Below are 22943 nucleotides of genomic sequence, written 5' to 3' on the forward strand. Positions count from 1 at the left end.
GTGTCCGACCTGGAGTGGTAATTCGTAATGTTTTTATGTTAAGACATTTTACAATGTTCATATATGTTGTAACCAACTATATTGTTGACACTGTTATTCTGGATCATTAGCACAATAAACAGGAAGCCTGACAGCTGGACCCACAGAGATCATAGGTCTGCAGAACAGATGCACAGAGCGCCTCGAATCCAAATGTTAAAGGATTACTGCGTTTAAGAAGGATTTGGTTGGCTGTGTGTATGACATGCCAGTGTGTTATGAGTGTGTGTGGCTGTGCCTGCCTAAGCTACTGTGGCTGTTTGAAGAGGGGGGAGAGAGCATTTGTACAGCTTTTTCAGGCACACAGCCCTGGGACCAAAGCAGATTGTGAGGAAAAGGGGCAAAAAAAATACCTGATGGAATGTCATGTGACCTTAGCATGTTTTAAAAATAACACTGAAGAACAGAAAATAATCCTGCTAAGGCCCATCATTGTGAATATAGGTTAGAAAAGCTATTCCCCGTTGTCTTTATTTTGGATTGCATCAGCACATTGCAGAACGATGTACAAATATCTAAACACCTGGTGACTGCCTGCATGTGTATTTTACTGAAATTTAGAAGGATTTCATGGAATCAAAGTGCCTTTTGTGTCAGTGACCTGACAATGCTAATAGTAATTTTGTTTAGCATTTCAACCTTTTAAAAAGAATTGGTTGTTAAAACATCTGTTGTATACGGGTTTGCACAAATTTCAATTTGTTTTGCACAAAATTGAATTGTAGTACATTTTGCACTGCTGGCCATAAATATTATCAAAGCTACTTTAGAATGACCTTCGCTTTTTAGAACCAGATGGTGGTGTAAATGACATCTACCTCCAGGGGCTAATGAGCAACAATAACCAGCACACCTTGACGTCTTTCACAAGATCTTTACTGCTGTGATGCTTCATGTTGTCCTTGATCATGTGATCTTTACTGCTGTGGCAGAGGATGGGGGCATGTCCCCAGAAACAAAGGATTAATAACAGCGATTGAGTGATTTGATTATCATAGGTGGCTCTTTGTTCAAACCTGGGTTATTAATCCTGGAAATGAACTTGATAGTGGTTATCTGGTGTTAAATCTCAAAATGTTTGTTTGCAATTCTTTTTCAAAAACACACTCTACTGTTCAAAAGTTTGGGGTTGGTAAGATTTTTTTTAAATAATTTTGAGAAAATGTTTCTTATGCTCACAAAGGCTGCATTTACTTGATTTAAAAATAGAGGAAAAAGAGTGACGTTCTGAGATATTAATACAATTAAAAAAAAAAAAATATTGTTATATTATTCAAAATGTGATTTATTCTTATGATAGTATAGGGCTGAATATTAAGCGACATTTCTCCAGTCTTCAGTGTCACATGATCCTTCAGAAATCATTCTAATTTGCTGCTCAAGAAACATTTATTATTATTATCCATGTTGAAAACACTTGTGCTTCTTTTTTATGGAAACCAGTGTATATCCTTGTTGAATAAAAGTGTTAATATCCTTCTACATAAATAAATAAAAAAATCATACTTACCCCAAACATTTTGCACAGTAGCGTGTCAAATTGTTCTAAAGTAAGGAACAAAAAAAAAAAAAAATCTGATCCCGAAAGGCAATGTCTCTTTTTAACTGTCGGACTTCCATGTCAGTAGTATGAGGGGTCAGCACCCATCCTGCATTCTTGCCATGCATTACAAGCTCTAATCAAAATAATTTGTTTCCGTTTGTTTTATTGATGTCTGACCTGCATGTGTGCGGTAGGCAACAATATTAGACCATTTGCAAGCTAGAGAAAGCTCTGATGGAGCATTTGATAGATAGGATTGAGTAAGATCTTGAGGGTGTGGGAGAAGCCAAGTCAGTTTCTGAAAGCACTTCAATTCCCATTGGTTTAAATTACAGTGGATTGCAGTTTGTTTTAACTTTTAGTTGCATCACTTTTGCAAATTTGCATTTGAAATCAGTGAATTGGTATGATTTATGTCTAACATAATATAAGTGCCCATAGAGCCTTAAATAAAGTGATCTTTTGCGTGAGTGTGTGTGTCCTTGTAATAAACACATACTGCAGTCCACTGCAGTAGACAGCATGAATGTAAAGAAGCTGCAGGTATCTGTGTTTGTGTGTGTGTGTGTGTGTGGTTTTGCAGCTGTAGGTAGCAGACTGCACACAGTCCAGGGCTGAGCATGAGCAATGGTGTCTCATTTCCCCATCACTGACACCCCCACCTCGTATTGTGGGTGTGTTTCTCTCTCCCTTCCTCCTGCACTCTCTCTCACACACACCACACGTAAGGAGAAGAAGCAGAGAGGAACTACTATTGCAGTGGGATTTATTTTTTCTTTACACAAAGCAGGATATCATCTTTCAATCTGCCTGACGCAAGTGTACATCCATCATAAGAACATGTGGAGTTGCAGCCTTCATGTTATTTTAATGTGAGATCTTTAGCACACCGGAGGAACAGGCTCTGTGCTCACAAACCGCCACTGGACACCTGATTATTTCTGTGTGGATTTACATTAAGCGCGCAAGTGCACAGTACACCACTGCAGTCTCTATGGATCTTGGCTGGGACGAAGAAATGCATGGAGAGACACAGATCTTTGCTTTTATAACCTGATTCAACCAACTACCACCGAACTGTGAGTGTTACACTCTGCAGCAGAGAGGATTATGCCATTTCCCACGTTCAACAATGTTTGTTCTTGTACAGTATCTCTAAATGGGTTACACAGCATTTGTGGATGTTCTCACATTTCCAGAAAAAAATCCAGAAAACAATAGATCTATCTGTGATATTTGAGAATAAAAAAAATGCTAGAGGCTTGTCCTTAGAAAACATCTGCAATGTGTGGCATCTCAGGGCATGTGAAGTTGTCAGATTCACTGATCACTGTTTGTGCTTTGCAGGATGGGCTGCAGTAAAGGTGGACTGTTGTGCAACTAAGACTGGATTTACATTGTCAACCAATTGCATTTTTTTCTTTAGATCGGATCATGCGATTTAGATAATTTCTTTTGATAGATCTTGTGCATATGTGCCCATAGCAAAAAACATGTGGTTGGTAGGGTTGGGCCGATAGACGATGCCATCATCCATCGCCGATGGCTGATAGACATCCCCCTGCAATCCGTCGTATCCCAATACCGTGTTCGGAAATAAAATGATGTGTACTGTGGAACCCCTAAAGGGAATATGATGATGGGAGGAAAATATATATTTCAATATTTTCTCTCGCACTTATATCATTGGGCAGTTATACTGTATATAAACTGCGGGCATCAGGGAGCCGCTATTATGCCTGGCATTAAACTGCTTTTGAGTGCACAATCGCTTTTTACTTTCACTTCCAAGATTCGCGATCACACATACTCTGTTAGCAGCAGTAATTACAACACATTTTGCAAATCATTCGCCATCATCCTAAGTCATCTCTCCTTACTCTGTTTATGTGGTAGGTGAAATTTTATGTAACTACTGTAATTTAACAGGCAACTGTTAGCAATTGTTAGCAAACTGAATACAAATTTAAGCTTCAGCCACACCCCTAACTCCCCTTGCCCCCTGAGGTCATCGTCCATCGTGATGTTTCACTGTAGACATCATCCGATGCCAATTTTGTAGACATCACCCAACCCTAGTGGCTGGTCACTTTCAGATGTTGTTTTGATCTGATATCTGTCCATCCCACCAACATTTGATCTCTCTGATTGTCGTCTTATTTGTACATGTTTCATCATTGTTAGCCGAGATGATTTGAGAGACTTGGTCTGGTGTAAATCAGTTGGCACTCAGATAAGTGTAGTGAATTCATTGGAATTTCTACATGTGGATCATTCAGGGCAATCCCAGGATGGCAGCCTTAGGATTCTGGGCTGCCCCCGATACAGGATGGGTGTGTGTCTGCCCCTTTCTGGACCAGTCTCCTCTGCATTTCTCTGATTCTCTGATGTCTGTTGTCTTAATTTGCTCAATCTGTTGAGTCAAAACCATTTGTAAAAAAAAAAAAAAAAAAATAGATCAAGGATATACAAAATGGTCATATTCAGTGACACCTCTTAAGACTACTGCTAAAAAGCTAACTAATGATGCTAGATAAAAGTAAATATTCTTGGAAATTAATACTTTTATTCAGCAAGCGTGCAAATACATTTTTTTCTATTTCAGATCATTTCTGTTATTTTCAGTGAAATACGTTATTTTTTCTGAATTCATCAAAGAACAACAAGTAGCAGTTTCCACAAAAGTATTAAGCTGCGCAACAGTTTTTAACATTGATAATAAGAAATGTTTTTACTGGAACCAAAACAATATTATTCAGCTTTGCCATCACAGAAATAATTTACACTTTAAAATATATTAAAATAGTAAACAGATATTTTAAATTGTAGTAATATCTTTACTGTGTTTTTGGTTAAATGAATACAGCTTTGGTGAGCACTAAGCACAGAAGACTTCATTCACAAACCTTTAAAAAACCTATTTAAAAAGCCAATTTTTTAACAGTAGTGAATGTTGATTGAAAGTTGATGTTGAATGAAAGTTGATTTAAGTAGACAAAAAAATCAGGGCTAAAACCTCTCTTGTCTTTAGTGCACTCAGTAATTGCTGACATAGACCCTATCCCAAATGCCCCCTAAGCCCTTCTAGCCTTTTTTGAGGTCCATGCTTTGAAAATGTAAATGTCACATAGAAAACACATAGCAGCTACTCATGTTTGCCCTTAAGAGTCATAAAAAGACAAATGGGACAGTGGACGTAGTGAACATGTTCTTGCTTTTGCTTCATGTGGTCAATTACAGTTTATGTCTATGTTTTCTCTTGGAACTTATAGAGGTTAGTGTGAGATTTGGTCTTTTTTTATATTTAAATTATTCATAGGTTGTTGTTTGTTTGTTTTTTTTGTGATGTGTACAACATTATGTTTTGTTTTCAGTGATGTTGGTGCAGTTCTAGGCGATCTGATCTCATAACTGCTTGGGTGTTTTCTTTTAAAGTTGAAAATAGTCTCTGCAAACAGGAAGGAGCTTCCTGCAGTAAATTCCAGCTCTTGGTTGTGTCCTGTCCATTCCAGTCAGAGCTCTGCTAACACGCTGGTGTCAACTGTTTCTTCCTAAATATGCAATTTTCTTACAACATGCACACAGATTCAGTATTCTAAGTGAGGTCTGTGACTTTACTGAATCATTGGTACAGTAGTTAGTTTTAGGCTCAAGTTTCTACAACATTAAAATGCAAGAAACAAAAATGAATTACAAATTGGAATTGAAATATAAATGAAAATATATTAATGAATGTGAACCTGCTGTTTCAGTTTAGCTGTTTCTACACCAGGTTACCCGGTTTGGATTTATCCCAGAGGAAGGCTAATGGGTCAGTACCTGTTCAAAGCAGAAAGGACATGGTCAGCACCTTAACTAACAGGAGATTTAAGCAGAAATGAGCCTGAATGGCTAAAAGGGAAGCAAAGACTGAAAATTGCTCTTTAATTGCTGCAGAATATGCCAAGATTTAATTTATACGTCATACATGTCTTGCCCTAATATTTTTATTTGAAGTCTGAAATTTGCACTTTAATGTGGAAAATAGACAAGTATGTGCATTTGTGTGTGAGTGTGGTTTATATAATGCTGACATTTGCATCATCAATAATAGATTAGTGGATCAGGTTGAAGTCTCTTTCACAGTTCTACGTTACTACTTTTACATCTGCTGTTTATTGTCTCCTCCACACTAACACACTTCTCAGTCTCCTTTTCTGAGATGGCTCTAATTTCAGTGGTTGTAGCAGCTGAGACGTTTCATAGGTAAGCAAGCTAGGCTGTGCTGTGTTAATATACGCGTGTATTTATTTGATGTATGAGAATGAGTTTGCTGGAATGTTCTTTGAGAGAGAGTTCAGATTACACACTCTGGTACATCAGGACCTCCCTGCTGCATTGCAAACCAGTCAGTATTATTTGAAACACTACGCAGAAACTTGTATTTAGATAAATATAGTAAATATAGGTGTTTTAGTGTGTGCTGCGGAGTCCAACAACCAGGACACTCATTATTTAACAGCTACGAGTGCCACAGCTCAGTAGCAAACACCCTGGAACTGCTTATTGGCATCAAAATCCAAGGTGCTGCTAAACAGCAGCTGGCTTTCTGCATCAGTTTTATCAATCCAGTGAGAAATCACTTGGAGGATAAGTGCATTGCCTTTTAAGCTGCCTGCCTGTTTTAGTGAAGCTGTTGGCCCAGAAAAGATGATAGCTGATCTACTAGAAAGCCTCTCAGTTTCACCTGGCTGTCAGAGCTAACTATTAGCTGTCTGTCTGGGCTCTTTGAACCCCTGCTCTCTTTCTGGCAGGTCTGAGGTCTACTTGAAACAAGCAACAAGACTCTTTAGTGGAAGAACGATTCTTTGGCTCTGAGCGGGACTGCCAATGTCTGCCCTATGGTTCTTGGCACAGCACTACTTCAGTTAGGTCTCAGGCCTGAATAAACGTGAATGTATTCCCAGGCGTTCTTGTGCACAAAAAAGACTGTTTTTTGCTGCTTGTAGGAAATTATTACCTCACCGCTGTGTTTTAGACTCCTGTTTTTTTTATTGTCTTGCAAAATGAGACCTTGTTTTGATTTGCCTTCAGGAGATTGTGTTTGGGCTAGACAACTTTTTGGGTGAAAATAGATTCCAAATCTGTAATTTAGCAGAAATAGAGTGGAATTTTGATCTCAAATAGGTCAAATATGCAGAGGGTCCTCTTAAGAAGTGTTTAAGGAGTCACATTTTATCTCTGTTGAGCTTCACACTACTCAGATTTCAGAACAGTGTGTTTACTCTGAGCTCTGTGTTGTTGTGATTAATTAAAAGATAATCTCATCAGATTAGAGAATCTGAAGTGTTTAGCCTGACTCATTTAAATGGCTTCTAGCACAATAGGTAGCACTCCTGTCTATCTGCACAGCATGTCAACATGTTAATTTTTTATAAATAAAAACTAAACACGTTGTGCACTGCGGTAGGCCTGCTTTTTATTTTATGTCTGACGGAAAAAACAAAACTATGCCAGTAAGCACAAAGGATCCAGTGTGTGTTTTCGTTTTTTCTTAACCCTCATTATTTAAATGATATATACATTTAGTGTAGGCCTATTTATTTTATTCTTTGTTTACATTTTATTCAGTTTTTCGAGGATGTGAGGATTCCAGGTTTTGTTGTTGCTCGGTTGCATTGTATGCTGCTGGTTGCACGTTAAAATCAACCCGTGAAAAAATATTTGTTTGTATTTTTAATGTATCACAGATACTTGTCCATTCTCTTTTTATTTAGTACTAATTTACAGGGGTGTAACGGTTCTCGGTAGAAACGTATTGTTCTCCACCCACGGTTCAGCATGCACTTGCACCGTGGTTCAACTTAAATCTGACAACGCATCTGTAAAATGGTTTGTTATAAATAACATGCTTAAAAGGACACATTTACACAAACATTATGTCAAAATGCCTGTCTTGGTGAGTATCCTAGAAGACATAGTCGGTTCAGTATTATTGTACTGGATCTGTGCATTGTCTTAAAGTGACAGCACTTTCTTAATCTTAATAAAGAAAAAAAACAAGGAAATCACTCACTGCTCATTATTGAATAGCTTTTTTTTTTTTAACAACATGAGGGTGAGTTAATGATAGTCTCAGCCTCAGACGTCACGCCCATGGACCGTTGGCTAAACGTCTGATGCATATGGGACACAAAAGTGGAAACACTAAAGGAGTGTCGAAGTCGTCATCGGATTGGTTGAATTCTTCAGGAGACATCTATTATATGCAGCAATAAACAACATGTAAACTAGAGCTGCGTGATTCTGGATAAATTGAGAATCATGTTTTTTATATATATAAATTGGAAATCACGATTCTCTCACAATTCTGAAGAAAAAAAGATTAGAAAACTAAACAAAATAAACTAATTTACTAGTGGTTTTGACAAAATGTTCATTGCTTAAGTCTTTAAAAATATATATTAATTTGAACAAAAAAAAAAAAAAAAAAATGAAGGAGTCAGTGTCTCAAATCATAAAGACTTGTTTCACTATTGGAATCTCCTGAATGAATGATTCAATGACAAATACTTTTTTAAACGGGCAGTTGTCACCACCTGCTGGAGGAAGAGTATAAGCGTTACATACATACGCGTGTCAAGATACTTTCGTTTTGAATGCTACTGTAGTTTATACCCAAACAATAAACTTTTTTCCCAGTACTTATGTTATTTAAATGTCTGTAACAGAAATAATGATGTGTGGTTGAAAAGACTTTTTGTGTTGCTCTTTCTGGATCGGCAGCAGCCTGAATGATTCATTAACATGGGCAGTGACAAAACGTGCTTCTCACGCTCCACTGACGCTCGCGACGTGAAACAGTTGTAATAGACCTAGCTGAATCATTGACTTTCAGGAATAAGATTGTGTGTGTGTTTGAACTGAGATTGCAATCTTTAAAAGCATATTTTAACCACACAGCAAACTTTTTAAAATATTTTGATAAATTAAAGAAAATAAATAAATGACTTTTTAAACCGTTTAACTGATTGTATTAATCGGTCAAAATTCTTAATGGTCGGTTAACAGTTAACCGGTTAAAATGAACATCCCTAGTTCAGAACAAACTCCTGCAGAAACATGCACTTCATTGCTAGGACACACATGGCAAATTACAACAATATGTGTTCTAAAATTAGCTTAAAATATCATGTTTTTAACATGTTTGAAATCCTCTGACTGGACAGGTTAATAGTCTGAAGCTTAAAACTTACACTAGGCCTACCTAATTTTCTGTGAAATCTGTCAACTCAGATTTTCAGGCTGGCAATGATTTTTGGCATCTAGTGTTGACTTGTATTCAAGCATTTATCGTTCGACTCTTGACCATGTTTCAGCTTTCATGCAGGTGTAATGGGGCCATTCTTCTGAAGCCTGAACAGTCTGCTGTTCATCCGGCACCAAGGACAAGAACCCCTAGGCCTCTCTCTCTTTTTTTCTCTATCGCTGTCTGTCACATGGCTCACTGCATGGGCATTTTTCTCATGGCTGGGGCCCCTGCTGTTGGCTCTTACAGTCCGATAAATCCAGCACCTCTGACCATACAGACACATTAAAGGAATGTGTGGATGAGGGTCAGAGGAGGGGATAGAGGCACGGTGAGATTGTGGGAGGTGGATGCCGTTCAGATAGGTCAGATCCTCTCACAATAAAGCCAGACTATGAGACAGAGGGGTAGAAATGGAGGCATGAACTAAATATTGCCCCTATGCCAATTAGGACCATGAATGAGATGCTTGCTAAGCAGCGTGGTAAACAGGTCAGAGGATTAAACTGTGTTTTCAGTGCAGATATGCTGGATGTTTAAGTGTGATGTACAGCACACAAGAAGTGGGTGATATAGGGAATATTCAATGTGTTTTGTGTCATGATTTTGCAGGTGTTGTAGAACGTTTAGGCCTATTTGTTTAATGTCTTCTCATTAAAATGTTTTATATTGATGTATAGAAATATTTTTCCTTTCCTTTAGTGACATTTTTTTTTAATGTAATTAGGCATACACAATGTGTGCACCATCAGTGCATGATTCTGTTTTGAAGCTCTCAGACCTTCTGTAATAATTTATCCAGCCTGGCATCTACAGTTCAGGGGTGAAGGAGCAGAAGAACAAACCATTCACAGCTCAGGGTTAGAGCTATAAATATCCTCTGCTCTTTCTCTCCTTGTCTTTATCATTCCCTCTCTCTTTATCTCCATCTTTCCCTTCTGACTTGTACCAGCGCAGCTTGTTCATGTTGTAGCAGTTTGTTTATATGGTGTGTGCACTGAAGGCAGGGACATGTTGAAATGCTCAAGCATGAGTGGGAGAGCTGTTATCTGATTGGTCAGACAAGAGAAGTTGAATGTTTAGGGAGCCTGGGGCATTTCGGACAGGTGTTCTTTATAGTAATCACATCACTCTGCTCTATTTGATGGGGATCCTTTGGTAGCCACCTTATTCTTCAATGCGGAAGTAAACCTGTGGGCGAGACTTCCAGTTCATTAGCCGCTATAGGAAAATAACGAGAAGAATGTCATCATGCAGCAAATGGTAAAACTGTTTGCACTACAAACCAGCGTGTTCATAAATAATATATTACATTAAAATAATATGGTAAGACACACCATTTGCAATATCAAGTAGCAAAACAAGCTGTTTTGTACAGCTAAAAATAGCTGGATCCAGATGAGACCGGAAGCCAGACCCATACCCGCTCTTACAGGAAAAATAAGGTGGATAACCCAGCCATATACTAAAAAGTCTCATGAAATGATAATTCAACCTATGTATTCTCTATTTAGTGTTATAAATCTTATTGTGAACAACAAATTTAAGTATGGTTTATTTATTTATTTACCCTGTTAGACTATGGAAGAAAAGATGTGTCACTGCTAATAGTGTCAGTAGGCTTTATTAATCACTGTAACTGGGTTACACTGGGTTTTTACAGGCTTCATTTATGCTGCTGTGCGGATGGCAGCTCCTGATAATAGCTGTCCAGTCTTTGAAGTGTTATTGTTTCAGTTGTGTGTATGTTTGTGTTTGGCGTTCATGGTCATAGTCAGCTTTGCAGCACTGTTTAACCCTCTGGCAGCCTTTGCTCAGACCAACACACACATACAGATTTAGTTCAAGCATAGAGAGCTGGTCTGTAAATATGCTTAAGTCCTGCAGCTCATAGAGGTCAGAGTAAAATCACCTCCTGACAATCAGGAGAAATACCTGCTGATTCAAACTCATTGTCTGTGCTTAGACTTTGTCCTAACTGACCGCTTTCTCTCTGTCTCTATCTCAGAGTACAACAATGGAGGAAACTGTAATATGGGAACAGCACACGGTGACTCTTCACAGGGTGAGTGTTCAACATTGTCCCTTTTTCCTGTTCTCACTTGGTGCTGCAATTTTCTTCCCCTCCACATTCTCCTACTTCACCATTCCATTCACCATTTCTCATGGGACTAGTTTTAAATGTAACATTAAATGTGATCTAAAGCAAATCTTAAAAATGAATATCTATCTTTTCCATTATAATGCTCTGATGCCTACGTTCACTTGTAGGATTTAAGATGATTGATTTTAGTTTTTGGTGTGTTATGTTTTTAATTTGTTTAATTATTTTTTGCTTTTTTTTTTATATAGTTTTTTAACTATTTAAAGTACAAAAATACAAAGTAATGTTAATTTTGGCCATTTAGCAGTTATAAGTCATAAGAGTCCCTATTTTTTCTTTCCTCCCTCTTCTCTCTCTACTCTTTTGGGATGGCTAGTTACAGGATGTGTGGTCATTGAGTACACAATAGTCAATGCCCCAGATGGCAGGAAGCAGTGTTGGAGAGGACAAAATGCATGCTCTGCTACACTTCCTGTTCCTTTTCCTCTTCCTGCATTTTTCTAGGCTCAAACCTATCTAAGCCAGAGTTTGAGAAAGTGTGAGAGATTATGCGACAGTCAGTTAGGCACAGTATTATTTAAGCCCCTCCTTCTGAAAGAGTTGGAATACTGTGGTCATTCACACACATCTTGGATTGGTTTCATAACCTGATGTCTGTGTAACACTTCAGTTCAGTCATTTTTTTTTGATGCACTGACAGCTGAGACAAGAGAACAGATGTTTACTAGGTTCTTTATTATAGGTGGAATCTCTTTAGCTGTGTCATTCGGCTCCTGGCTAACAGTATTACATAGCTGCCTCTGTTACTATCCACAAAAAATAAACAAGGCTGTATTCTTTCCCCTGTGATTATATGTGCTCCTCACCTGCTCAGGCTCTTGATATGATTTATAGCTATTTGTGTTTAGAGGAAGAGCTGGACACTCACAGTCCAGATGGTTTGGATGGCAGAGGGAGGTAGAACAGATGAGTGCGTGTGTGAAGACGCCCAGTGACATCAGGAAAGGAAGGCTCTAAACTGAGCTTTGCCCTCTGGCCATCTGTCTGGAGTCTGTCTGTCAGACTCTACCTCTTCACTCTCATCTTTCTTTCTTTGTGATCGCTTGAGTTCAAAAGTGAGAGCTCAAAGCTCCAGACACCTGGGAGATTGAAAAGCTGCCAGACATTGCACACATAGAGTTACCTACATACTGGTCTTCCTCATTCTATCCAATGTAATGTATTTATTCAGGGATATGCTGTGATTCCAAGAGCTCACTCAACACTGTGTACGGTCATGTCCTTTGTAGGCACCAGGTTTCGGGTTTGGAATCGCCATCTCAGGGGGCCGTGACAACCCTCATTTCCAGAGCGGAGAGACCTCTATAGTGATCTCAGATGTGCTCAAAGGGGGACCAGCAGAGGGACTTTTACAGTAAGATATTTAATATTTAAGAAATTCAATATTTAACACAGATTTTTAACTACCAGACAGTTATTTGAATGAAAAAAAAAAAAAAAAATAAAAAAAAAAAAAAAATAAAAAAAAATAATATATATATATAATATATATATTATATATATATATATATATATATATATATATATATATATATATATATATATATATGTATATATATGTATATATGTTTTATTATTTATTATTTGTGTGTGTTAACACATAAAAAAAAATGAAATAATAAAACATAATTAATTTATATTTATATATGTTTTTGGTTATGTAAATGATTTAAAAAATGAATGTGCTATTTATTTATATATCTGTGTATATGTAATTACAATTTATGTAATAATAACTAATGCATTTGAAATATAATGTATTAAATATATATATATATATATATATATATATATATATATATATATATATATATATATATATATTTATATAAAAACAATCATTTAGATTTTTATTTTCTTCACAAAAATATATATTTTTGTCTGCAGGGAGAATGATAGAGTGGCGATGGTAAACGGTGTCTCCATGGACAATGTGGAGCATGCCTACGCTGTTCAACAGCTGAGGAAAAGTGGAAAGAATGCCAAAATTGTGAGTTAACGACACAGCATCATCTCTCATACATCGCGTCAGTCCTCTGCAATCTTGAGTCTTAACTGGGCTACAGTGAGTAAGTGTACTGTGATGAAGGATGGAAGAACTTGAGGGAGGCAGGATATGGTGATCAGTCATGACTGAGCTTTACATTAAGCAGTGAGGAATGCTGGGAGTCAAATCGGAGTACTGCAGAGTATTTGTCTTTGTGAGCAGAGAGGAGCTGTTAGTCAGTGTCTAGACTTTCTGTTTTTTTGTCCTCTCTGAAGAGGCATGACCTTTAGAGCTAGATTTTTTTAAGTGCAGAGTTTGATTGGTACTTTAGGATTACTTTGATACAAATGATACACAATTTTTCACAGCTGATATTGACAAAATTGAAGAATCCACACTTCAGATGAAGATGCATAGTAATTTCTTGTAAAGAAATATAATAAGAAAGAAAATAATATGCACATTCAAATAATATTTGAATATATATAATTAATTAGTTTTTCGTTTTGGACTCTTGAGTGCTATGGCCGCATTTGATCACAAAATGCATTGACTAATTAGAATAAATTATTCCAGAGAGCTGTTTAATAATGGTATATTACTGATGATTGGTTATTGCCCTCACTAATGATAGTAATAAATATGTTCTATTTTTATCTTTTAGTATGTTAATCTCATTAAAATGTTAATATATTGCATGTTCAGACTATCCGCAGAAAGAGGAAGGTGCAGATTCCTGTAAGTCGAGGGGGAGACAGAGAGACTATGTCAGAGCGAGAGGAAGAGGACGACACTGAGGAGGATGATTATGAGGGTCCCGCACGTGCAGGGGGAGCGAGTGGAGGCACGAGCAGAAGAAACGAGCGCAGCTGCATGGCTGGAAGGCGGGACCACAGTAATTCTCGTGAGAGGAGCATTTCCCCACGCTCAGACAGACGATCAGTTGCCTCCAGCGTCCCAGCACGACCTTCCAAAGTCACACTCGTCAAGTCCCGCAAGAATGAAGGTGGGTGGAGCTGTTAAAAATTAGAGGACAAACCTCTTAATTACTATTGATGGTTTCACCAGAGGGCTTGGCAAACATATTAGAATGTGTAAACAGGTGTAATGCAGGCTGTTGTACATTAGCTAATAGCTGTGATTAGTCTGCTGGCATAAATACCCACAGGGTGCTTTCAACAAGAACAAAGCTGTAGTGAGTTACTTAGTAGATTTATCAGTCACTCAATAATACAAGTGGATTATGTCTGTCATTGCTTATTCTTGTGTGTATTTTCTGTTGTGTGCAGAATATGGCCTGCGTCTGGCCAGCCACATTTTTGTAAAGGACATTTCTTCCGAAAGCCTCGCAGCCCGTGACGGCAACATACAAGAGGGAGATGTCGTTCTGAAGGTATGAGAAGCGGTGTCTGGGATGAATCAGAGATGGTTTAGGAAAAGAAGAGAACTGGATAGTCAGTGGAGTGAACGATACTTGTGCTGAACAGCTTCACCAGTGTTTTGTGCACCCTTTATTTTCCTCTGTCTTGCTATATCTACTAAGATGTTTGGCCTGTGTAAGTCGTTGTTGACAGATGAGAAATTGTGAACAGTTGGCTCCCTCTAAACTCATGAAAATGGTTCCATGTTAATATATCATGCTTTCAGCATTCGGCTTTCCATGTATGGACTGCCCACTGTGAATGTGCAAAATGATTGACACGCAGAAAGACTGTTCATTGGCTGAATGAAGAATATGACAGTTGCTTGTGGTCACAGATTATGTGTCTGTTCATAGAGACTGGGGCAGATCAGTGTAATATCTCAATAGTATATTTAAGTCATATCTTTAAGGGATATTTCCATGAAGGCACTTACAGCACCTTTAGGTACAGTAACGTTAAGCACACCCAAAATTAAATTTGTTAAACATCTTTTACCCTCATTCTTCATGTTGCCATAATTATTCTTTAAACTTCATATTTATATTTCTTTATACTTCTTAATTATACTATTTTTACCTTAAAGAATATAAAAAGTATCAACTGACTGACTAGTTTTGGCTGAAGAAGAGCTCTAACACGTACCAAGTTATTAGTTGTTTAATTGGGGAAATGACTTGACATTTCCATGCAAATTTATGAGCTGTCATCAGCTAAATGAGCCTAGTGCTTACTGAGTGGAACAGAGCATATCCCAGAGAGCACTGGAGTGAAACTGCAGGGCATAGAGCACACTGCCCGCAGGCTTGTTGCAAGTCTGTGTAAATGGAAAATCAGGGACAGGTTTTTTTTTTTTTTTGAACTGCATATGCACTACTGTTCAGACTTTTATTTAGCAAGGATACATTAAACTGATCATAAGTGACTGTAAAGACATTTAGAATGTTACAGAAGATTTCTGTTTCAAATCAGTTTGTTTATTTTTACTTTCTATTTATCACTGAATCCAAAACAAATGTTTCATGGTTTTCACAAAAATATTAAGCAGCACCAGTTTTCAACGCTAATAATAATAATAAGAACCATATAATAAGCACCACATCAGCATATTAGAATGATTTCTGATGGATCATGTGACACTGAATGGCAGGTGAAAATTCAGCTTTGCATCACTGAAAAGAAATTACATTTTAAAATATATTAAAATAAAACATTTTTTTTAATTTTTTTTTACACTTTAATAGTATTTTACAGTACATAATGCAACCATAAAAATAAATGCAGCCATGGTAAAGAGTCAAAAGAGACTTCTTTCAAAAACATCTGTCTTAATATCATTAAAAACATTTGAACTGTAGTGTATAGGGTTTATTTATTTGCCTGTTTTTATCTGCAGGACCAATTTAAGCACTAAGACTGTGTAAAAAAAACAAATGCTTAATTTATACAGCAGGCTTTCTCAACAGTGATTAGTGCTTTATACCTGATGTCATTTGGTTTGGCCTTTGTCACTTATAAAGCTGTATTATACAAAATACAAGACTTATGTATCCATAGTTCATCCAGAAAATGGTGTTCTGCTCTTCTCCCTCTCCTCTCCATATAGATCAATGGCACAGTGACTGAGAACCTGTCTTTGATAGATGCAAAGAAGCTTATAGAGCGATCGAAAGGCAAGCTGAAGATGGTGGTGCAGAGAGACGAGAGGGCGACACTCCTCAACGTTCCAGATTTGGATAATAGCATTCCCTCAGCTAATTCAGACAGAGATGGTGAGATGATCCTAGTTAAAAATGCAGATCTGAAAAAGATAAGATTAGACTTGAGTTTAAATGATATGTAGACATGTATTTCAGACATTGTATTTTGCACTGTGTTCATTAAATTGCTTTCTTGTCCTTTTTCTTTTTTCCTTTTCTTGGAGGATTTTTGTCTTTTTCTAAAAGCAAGTCAACTTGGATTGAATTGACGCTTGAAAATCATAAATTTGTTTCAACAGACATTTCAGAAATTCATTCACTGACATCAGATCATTCCCATGAGCGCACCCGTCGCAGTCGATCCCATTCCCCTGACAAACGCTCCGAGCCCTCCGACATCTCCAGCCACTCTCCACAACAGATGAGCAACGGCAGGTAAGAGACACCAGAAATGCTTACATTAACCAAACAACACCCCTTAAAGTTTCTTAAAGGACCATTAACTTTTCCATTTCCCTGGTTAACACCAGACTTTGGATCGTTTCACTAATTTAGAGAGACGAATATATACTATAGGATCCTCTGGTATATATGTGTGCAAGTCCCATCTCAGCTTCTAGCAGCTTCAGATGTCAGCTAGAGCAGTAAGGCTGCATCGATCTGCTTAATGACAAAAGAGCGATGAATGATTGCTGGTCCTGAGAGATTTCAAGGTTTCCTTCCCTTCACCCTGAGCCTGCTTTAAATGTCATTAATAATCATATGAATCAGAATAATCAGTGAAGCAGATAGGACTGATTTACATGTATACTTACAGATATACATTAGCTTTAACAAATATTACACTTACTGTCACTTATTTGTATTTGTTTGAAATATTTTTGTTTCGTTCTGTTTTGCTTGCAGTCAGAGGAGAGTGTAAGTATTGGTCATAGCGCAGCGAGCTGGCTGACCGTAACTCAGTTTGACACTACAGTAGTGCTGAGCTCATGTAGCTGTCTTAACTAACATAGTAGATGTGCACTAGCACTGTAGACAGCAAGTGGTCTGATGACTTCTCTCAGTGTTGTTTGTGTGTGTGTGTGTTTGTATAAGAGACAGTGAAGTACAAGAATCAGTGAGTTTGGATATCAGTTGTATGATGTTACAGAATAGTAAATACCTCAAAGGTTTGGACATTGATAGACAGCACTAAATAAATCAGGATGAGAAATTTTGATTAAAGAAAAATCATATTCATTATAATTATGTAGTCCCATATATTAGTACAGAAGTAATGATATTATGCTGTGGTATTTTGGTGTAAACTGTGGTTTCCATAGTATATTTTATAAGTGGTGGCCATAGGAGTATGTAAAACTGTAAAAAGGAAGAGCACAAGATGGTGTTTTCTGGAGATTGTGAGTATGAAAAGAGACAGGGATGAAAAAGATGACAATGCCACAAGGTGCCGAACCTTTCCCAGGGGACGTGTCATTAAAGCAGCTGCTCTCTACATCTCATATCCCCACACTGCTGCAGGCTGGATTTTAATGAAATTTCACTCACACCCCGCGTCCCCACACATCCTCCACCTGTCTGTCTATAGCAGCGTCTCACTTAATATCTGAACTCAGATTACACCTCATTATCGGCTCCCTCACCTCAACAAGACACTGATGCCTTTCAAGTCTCAGAGAATTGCCACAGCTGTAGCAGTTTCTAGAGTGAGTGTGTACATGTGTACGTAGTCTGCCTTTACTGTGCACATGTGGACAGTTTCTGTAATATTAGTAGAATCATCGATCTCCACTGAATGATATTTAATATGAAGATACTAGAGCTAAAGTCAGTTCAGTTTTCATTTAAGATGAATTTTATAGCACATTTAATATTGTTCTTTAGTACCAAATTAGCATATTAGAATGATTTCTGAAGGGTCATTTGACACTGAAGACTGGAGTGATGGCTCCTGAAAATTCAGCTTTGCCATCATATATAAATGACAACTTAAAATATATGTTATTATAAGTTATAATATTTCATAATATTGCTATTTTTACTATATTATTGATCAAATAAATGCAGCCTTGGGGAACATAGTGTACATACATGCAGACGTAAACAATTATTAATGTAAACTGATTTAATCCAGAAACGTTATATAAGTATAAATGGGCTTTGATCACTCTTTACTGTCTGGGTGATTTACAGTACTGGGCAACATGGGAATGCTCTAGGGTTCTCCTTCAGCACCACTAAAAAATGGATGGTCTAAAAAAGTAATTTACTGGACTTGGACTGCTGGATTTTAGAGGCATTTTGGGGGATGATGAACCTGTTTGTCAGTGAGCCAGGTTAATATCTCAGAGCCATGCATCACTCACTCGCTGCTGAATAACTGCTCTGTCTCTACACAGGCTGACGGGCTCTTTTCTCACCAGAATGCTCCCGCTGTAAGTGCTGTGCTCTGTACACAGTGGATAGTTTTTGAGTGCATGGATATTAGGTTGATTTGTTGTTTGTGAATGTGTTTTTGTGCAATTTTGTCATAGTCCTATTAATGTGTGTGTCCTGTGTTCTATATGGACGGTTTAGTTTGTAAAATGCACTTTAAATGCATTTGATGTGGTGCATTACAATGTGCTTGTAGTGAAATTAGCATGCATTCTGTCACGTTGAGCTGGTAGCACAGAGGCAGCTAGCTCTCTCTATCTGTGTCTGTGTGTGTGTGTGTGAGAGAGAAATCTGCCAGTGGGTGTCAAGGCTGTTATGCAGAAATGGACATGAATTCATTTTCCTGCATGTGTGTTCATTAACCTTGGAACACAAGAGAAAACATAATTCCCCCTGAAATTTGCATCACCAGATGGGTTTTTCCTCACTGTACAAGCCACAGAGATACATTCTCTCTCCCCTCAGTCTGAGTTGTTAGCATTTTAATCTCTTCTATACAATGTTTTTCAAGAGCACTTAATTGTGTTGATTTAGTGTTGTCTCTGTATTAGGTTAGGGTAAGCAAGTTTATTTATATAGAACATTTCATACACAGTGGTAATTCTGAGTGCTTTACATAGGCATAATAAAGAAAATAAGTAATCAGATTCAGTTATTTAAACCTGCTTGGGCTGTCTGTATTTCTTGCTGACTCAGACCTAGTGATGTAATAGGTCTTCCAGGTTTATAGCCTGTTCTATATTAGATATTTGTGAAGTAATTTTGCCAGCAGTAATTCATAAGTAAAACAAAGAATAAGCAGCTTCCAAGTGCTGTATTTTGGACTTGTAATAGTAATTTCGATTTATTGGCTTTTCTTGCTGTGCAATCACGAGAAAATAGTCACAAGAATGGTTTTAATTTAGGGAAAAAAGTGTATTTCTACACAATGATATATACAATGTATATACACATCATAAAATATATAAATAAAAATTTATAGGGATTCAATGCACACATGCACATAGAAGCGTTTCAGTGAGATTGTAACAGGTCACATGAGAAACAAATGCAGAGGATTTAGCCTGTGTGTGATGGATGTGTTAGTACAGAGAAAACCAACCGAGCAAAGGAGAGCTTGGGATTTATGTAGGCATCTGTGTGTGTCTGCGCATGTGTGTGTGCACCAGTGTATTTTTGTGCATGTCCAGGGCATAAGAAATTTGTAAAAAGGACACTGCTAGGCAGCAAGAAACTTTTTTTATCTCTCTTTTTTTGTTTTTGTTCTTACAGATGAGCATTTAATTTCTTGGCAGATATCGGTTTGTTTTTACTGATTCAGCTGGCACAGAAATGCTAATTGTGTTCATCAAAGAAAAAATGAATTTCATTTCAGGAGTGGTCTGTTTCCTGTCTGAGTCATACTATTAGCAATCATGTGACTCTCAAATTCACCCATAGTTCTAGGGTGTAGTCCTGATCCTGAACTCATTATATGTTTCTCCATCTTTCTGTGTCTGTGCACATCCAGAAATCAGAATGTGCAACAGAGAGTAGTGGTGCCTCAAAGCATTTTAAATATCTGAGAGTGTTGTTGTGTTCATGTTTACAGTTTTGAAAGAAGCTCCGAGAATCTGTCCTAATTTTTAGCAGGAGAAAAATGATGTAGTCTGACCTAAAGCACTGGCATCTGGTGCCGTCTAATGAGCAATCTTAATCTCTGCTGTTTTCAAGCATTGTTGTGTTCATGATCCTTCTGTTTTGTTTCCATTCAGCATTTTTTGCATGCTCTTCCTTCAGGATGCTCTCATTATCAAGTTGAACAAGACATGTTCTCAGAAATTACTGACCAAAATCTTATCTACAGTTTATGAAATGCCATCAATGCTTTTTTAAGGGTCTTTAGTAACTTGCCGAACAGGAATTTTTGCTTGCATCATGGTGTCTGCCTGTGAAGTCTTTTTCAGCCGAAAGTATCTGCATATTGTTCTGCATATCTTTTAGTTGTTTATGCTTGTAGCAAGGTGATAACATTTAATCAGTGGTCATTTAATGCACCTAAAATGTTGATTTCGTAAAATAAAGATAATGTCCATGTTATTTATCATCTACTTATAAGCAGAGATAAAACCAGTCTCGGTTTGTAACTGAGCTGTGTGTGTCTCTAGCCACAGGAGTCGTGAGGAGGAGCGTATCTCCAAACCAGCGGCTCTATCCACTCCAGTTAAGATCGCGGAGGATGCACTTCTGGTTCTGCCCACAGAACAGCCCGGGGACAAACAGATCCCTCCACTACCAGGTTGGGACTTTCACCTCCAGACTTTCAGCTCTTCTGTCTTTCCTTCTGCTCTCCTACTGGCTTATCTCCAGAGTCCGGTGGCATTTGGTGGACTTTTTAAATAATGAGGCAAAGTCACCTTGTTATTTTTTTATTTATTTTTATTCCAGTTCCATTTCCATGTGATGTTTGCTAAATTGGCACATGAAACATAATTTACCTAACGCAATGATAAAGCATCCAATACTACAATATTTTTGCATGTTTAAGTTACATAACTGCCAAATAAAACCACAAAAAGTCAAATTACTTCTAATAAAATAATAGCAACAGAAATAGACACATTTTTTGTCTCTATGTAGCACTATAAACTCTGAAAACTTCTGTAATATCCATCCATTTCCACTGACTTTGTGGACTTGTTACAAACACGAAAGTCAGATATTATTGCCAATTCACAGCTCTCTTTAAAGAGGTCATGAACTGCCTTGTTAAAATTATTTTGTACTGTTCTCTGAGGTCCACCTTCTTATTGCGGACCAAGTTCTTATTGCCGCAGTCTGGAACTTCATTAAAAATAAAGTTCATCCACTCTTTCCTGATGTTGGGATCAGAAGGAAGGCAATGCAAAGACTGTGTTTTTCCAGTGGTGAGAATGTTGTTGTATTAAGAGCATTTTTATGACGCGGTCTGGAACTTTACTTGTGTTTGGATCTTTTGTTATTTTATTAATGCAGTAGTGAATCAGTGAGTGGGGCTAAACAGGCAGTGCTGTAGAAGCAGGCACTGATCATCTTCTGCAGAGGCGGAGTGGAAAACAACACACAACTTGTCGTTTTGGGATGTTGGCTTCAATAGAAGCTGTTTTTAGACTAACAAGAAAGTTTTGAGTTCTGAAACTTATAGGATGTTTTATAGTACAATTACCTCTTATATGTCAAAAGATCAAGGGAATTTTGATTTCTCAGTTCATGACCCCTTTAATGTGACTTTCCAACTATATTTTACAGTGAAGCAAAAAAATTGTGGTTTGCATACTTTTTGTGTATATCAAATAGCATTTAAGTGCAGTGTTTAGTTTTGAATTTCCTTACATTATTATTTATTTTTATTTTTTTTAACATGCACACTCTCCCTCACCTCCTTGGAGAAAACGCTTATTGCTCCTACTCCTACTCCCACCTTTACACTGATCAAAATCAGACCTCTCCTCTCCTCTAGTGTTCTCTCTGTACTGTGCTGCTGTTTACCCCATTCTGTTCTGGAATGCCTTAATCTGACCTAGCTTTGCTTTGGTTTTGTGTTCTTTTTGGGCTGATTAATCACCTGTTAAAAGAAATATATGTTTTTACTGACGTACATCATGGTCAGAGTCTTAACAGCAATGTATGTTTTAGAGCCGAAACCTGTGTATGCACAACCTGGGCAACCTGATGTTGATCTGCCAGTCAGCCCTTCTGACGCCCCTGTGCCCAGTGTTACCCATGATGACAGCATCCTCCGGTCAGTGTCGTTGTATATTCTGTACTGGCATCATGCTCCCAAGTGCCTTTTCTAGTAACTTTGAATTTATTAGCAAAGTAAACTTTCTGTATTATTGTGCAGATGCACGACTACAGATAATTAAAAACTGAGCCAGTTTTATTCTTTGTTACCAGGCCTAGTATGAAGCTGGTGAAGTTTAAGAAAGGAGAAAGCGTAGGATTGAGGCTGGCAGGAGGAAATGATGTGGGGATCTTTGTGGCTGGTGTGCTGGAAGACAGTCCTGCTGCTAAGGAAGGCCTGGAGGAGGGAGACCAGATACTCAGGGTGAGGACCGTCTTGGACATCAGGACATTTACTACTAGATACAAGTAACATCTTTTAAGACTTAAAAGTAAGGTCTTGCTATATGGATCTAGCATCAATTTAATAAGTATCCTGTCCTCCTAATTTTTTTTTAAATTATTTAAATAATTTTTTATATATATATATATATATATATATATATATATATATATATATATATATATATATATATATATATAATATTTACATTTTATAATATATGATAGAATTGAGCATTGTTACATGTTGTCATTTTTCAGTTCTATTTATTGCCTTTAAAT

At 37.4% G+C, this 22943-nt stretch overlaps 1 protein-coding gene across 11 annotated transcripts in view; it reads left to right on the forward strand.

The window, feature by feature from the left end:
• LOC109073005 (tight junction protein ZO-1-like) overlaps positions 1 to 22943 on the forward strand; it is a 111065-nt gene that overhangs the window by 68776 nt on the left and 19346 nt on the right. For 6 of the 11 annotated variants that reach the window (XM_042760082.1, XM_042760085.1, XM_042760086.1 and 3 more), the window contains 11 exons: positions 10879 to 10935; positions 12264 to 12388; positions 12922 to 13024; positions 13727 to 14027; positions 14311 to 14414; positions 16049 to 16214; positions 16442 to 16577; positions 18542 to 18577; positions 20726 to 20856; positions 22233 to 22338; positions 22494 to 22644. In XM_042760082.1, coding sequence (XP_042616016.1) covers positions 10879 to 10935; positions 12264 to 12388; positions 12922 to 13024; positions 13727 to 14027; positions 14311 to 14414; positions 16049 to 16214; positions 16442 to 16577; positions 18542 to 18577; positions 20726 to 20856; positions 22233 to 22338; positions 22494 to 22644 — 1416 coding nt within the window. Of the gene's footprint in view, positions 1 to 2169; positions 2662 to 10878; positions 10936 to 12263; positions 12389 to 12921; positions 13025 to 13726; positions 14028 to 14310; positions 14415 to 16048; positions 16215 to 16441; positions 16578 to 18541; positions 18578 to 20725; positions 20857 to 22232; positions 22339 to 22493; positions 22645 to 22943 lie in introns of those variants that run through there. The other 5 variants (XM_042760084.1, XM_042760087.1, XM_042760088.1 and 2 more) reach the window with 2 other exon arrangements.

The sequence above is a fragment of the Cyprinus carpio genome, chromosome A7, assembly GCF_018340385.1.
Source record: "Cyprinus carpio isolate SPL01 chromosome A7, ASM1834038v1, whole genome shotgun sequence".
Taxonomy (NCBI): Eukaryota; Metazoa; Chordata; class Actinopteri; order Cypriniformes; family Cyprinidae; genus Cyprinus; species Cyprinus carpio.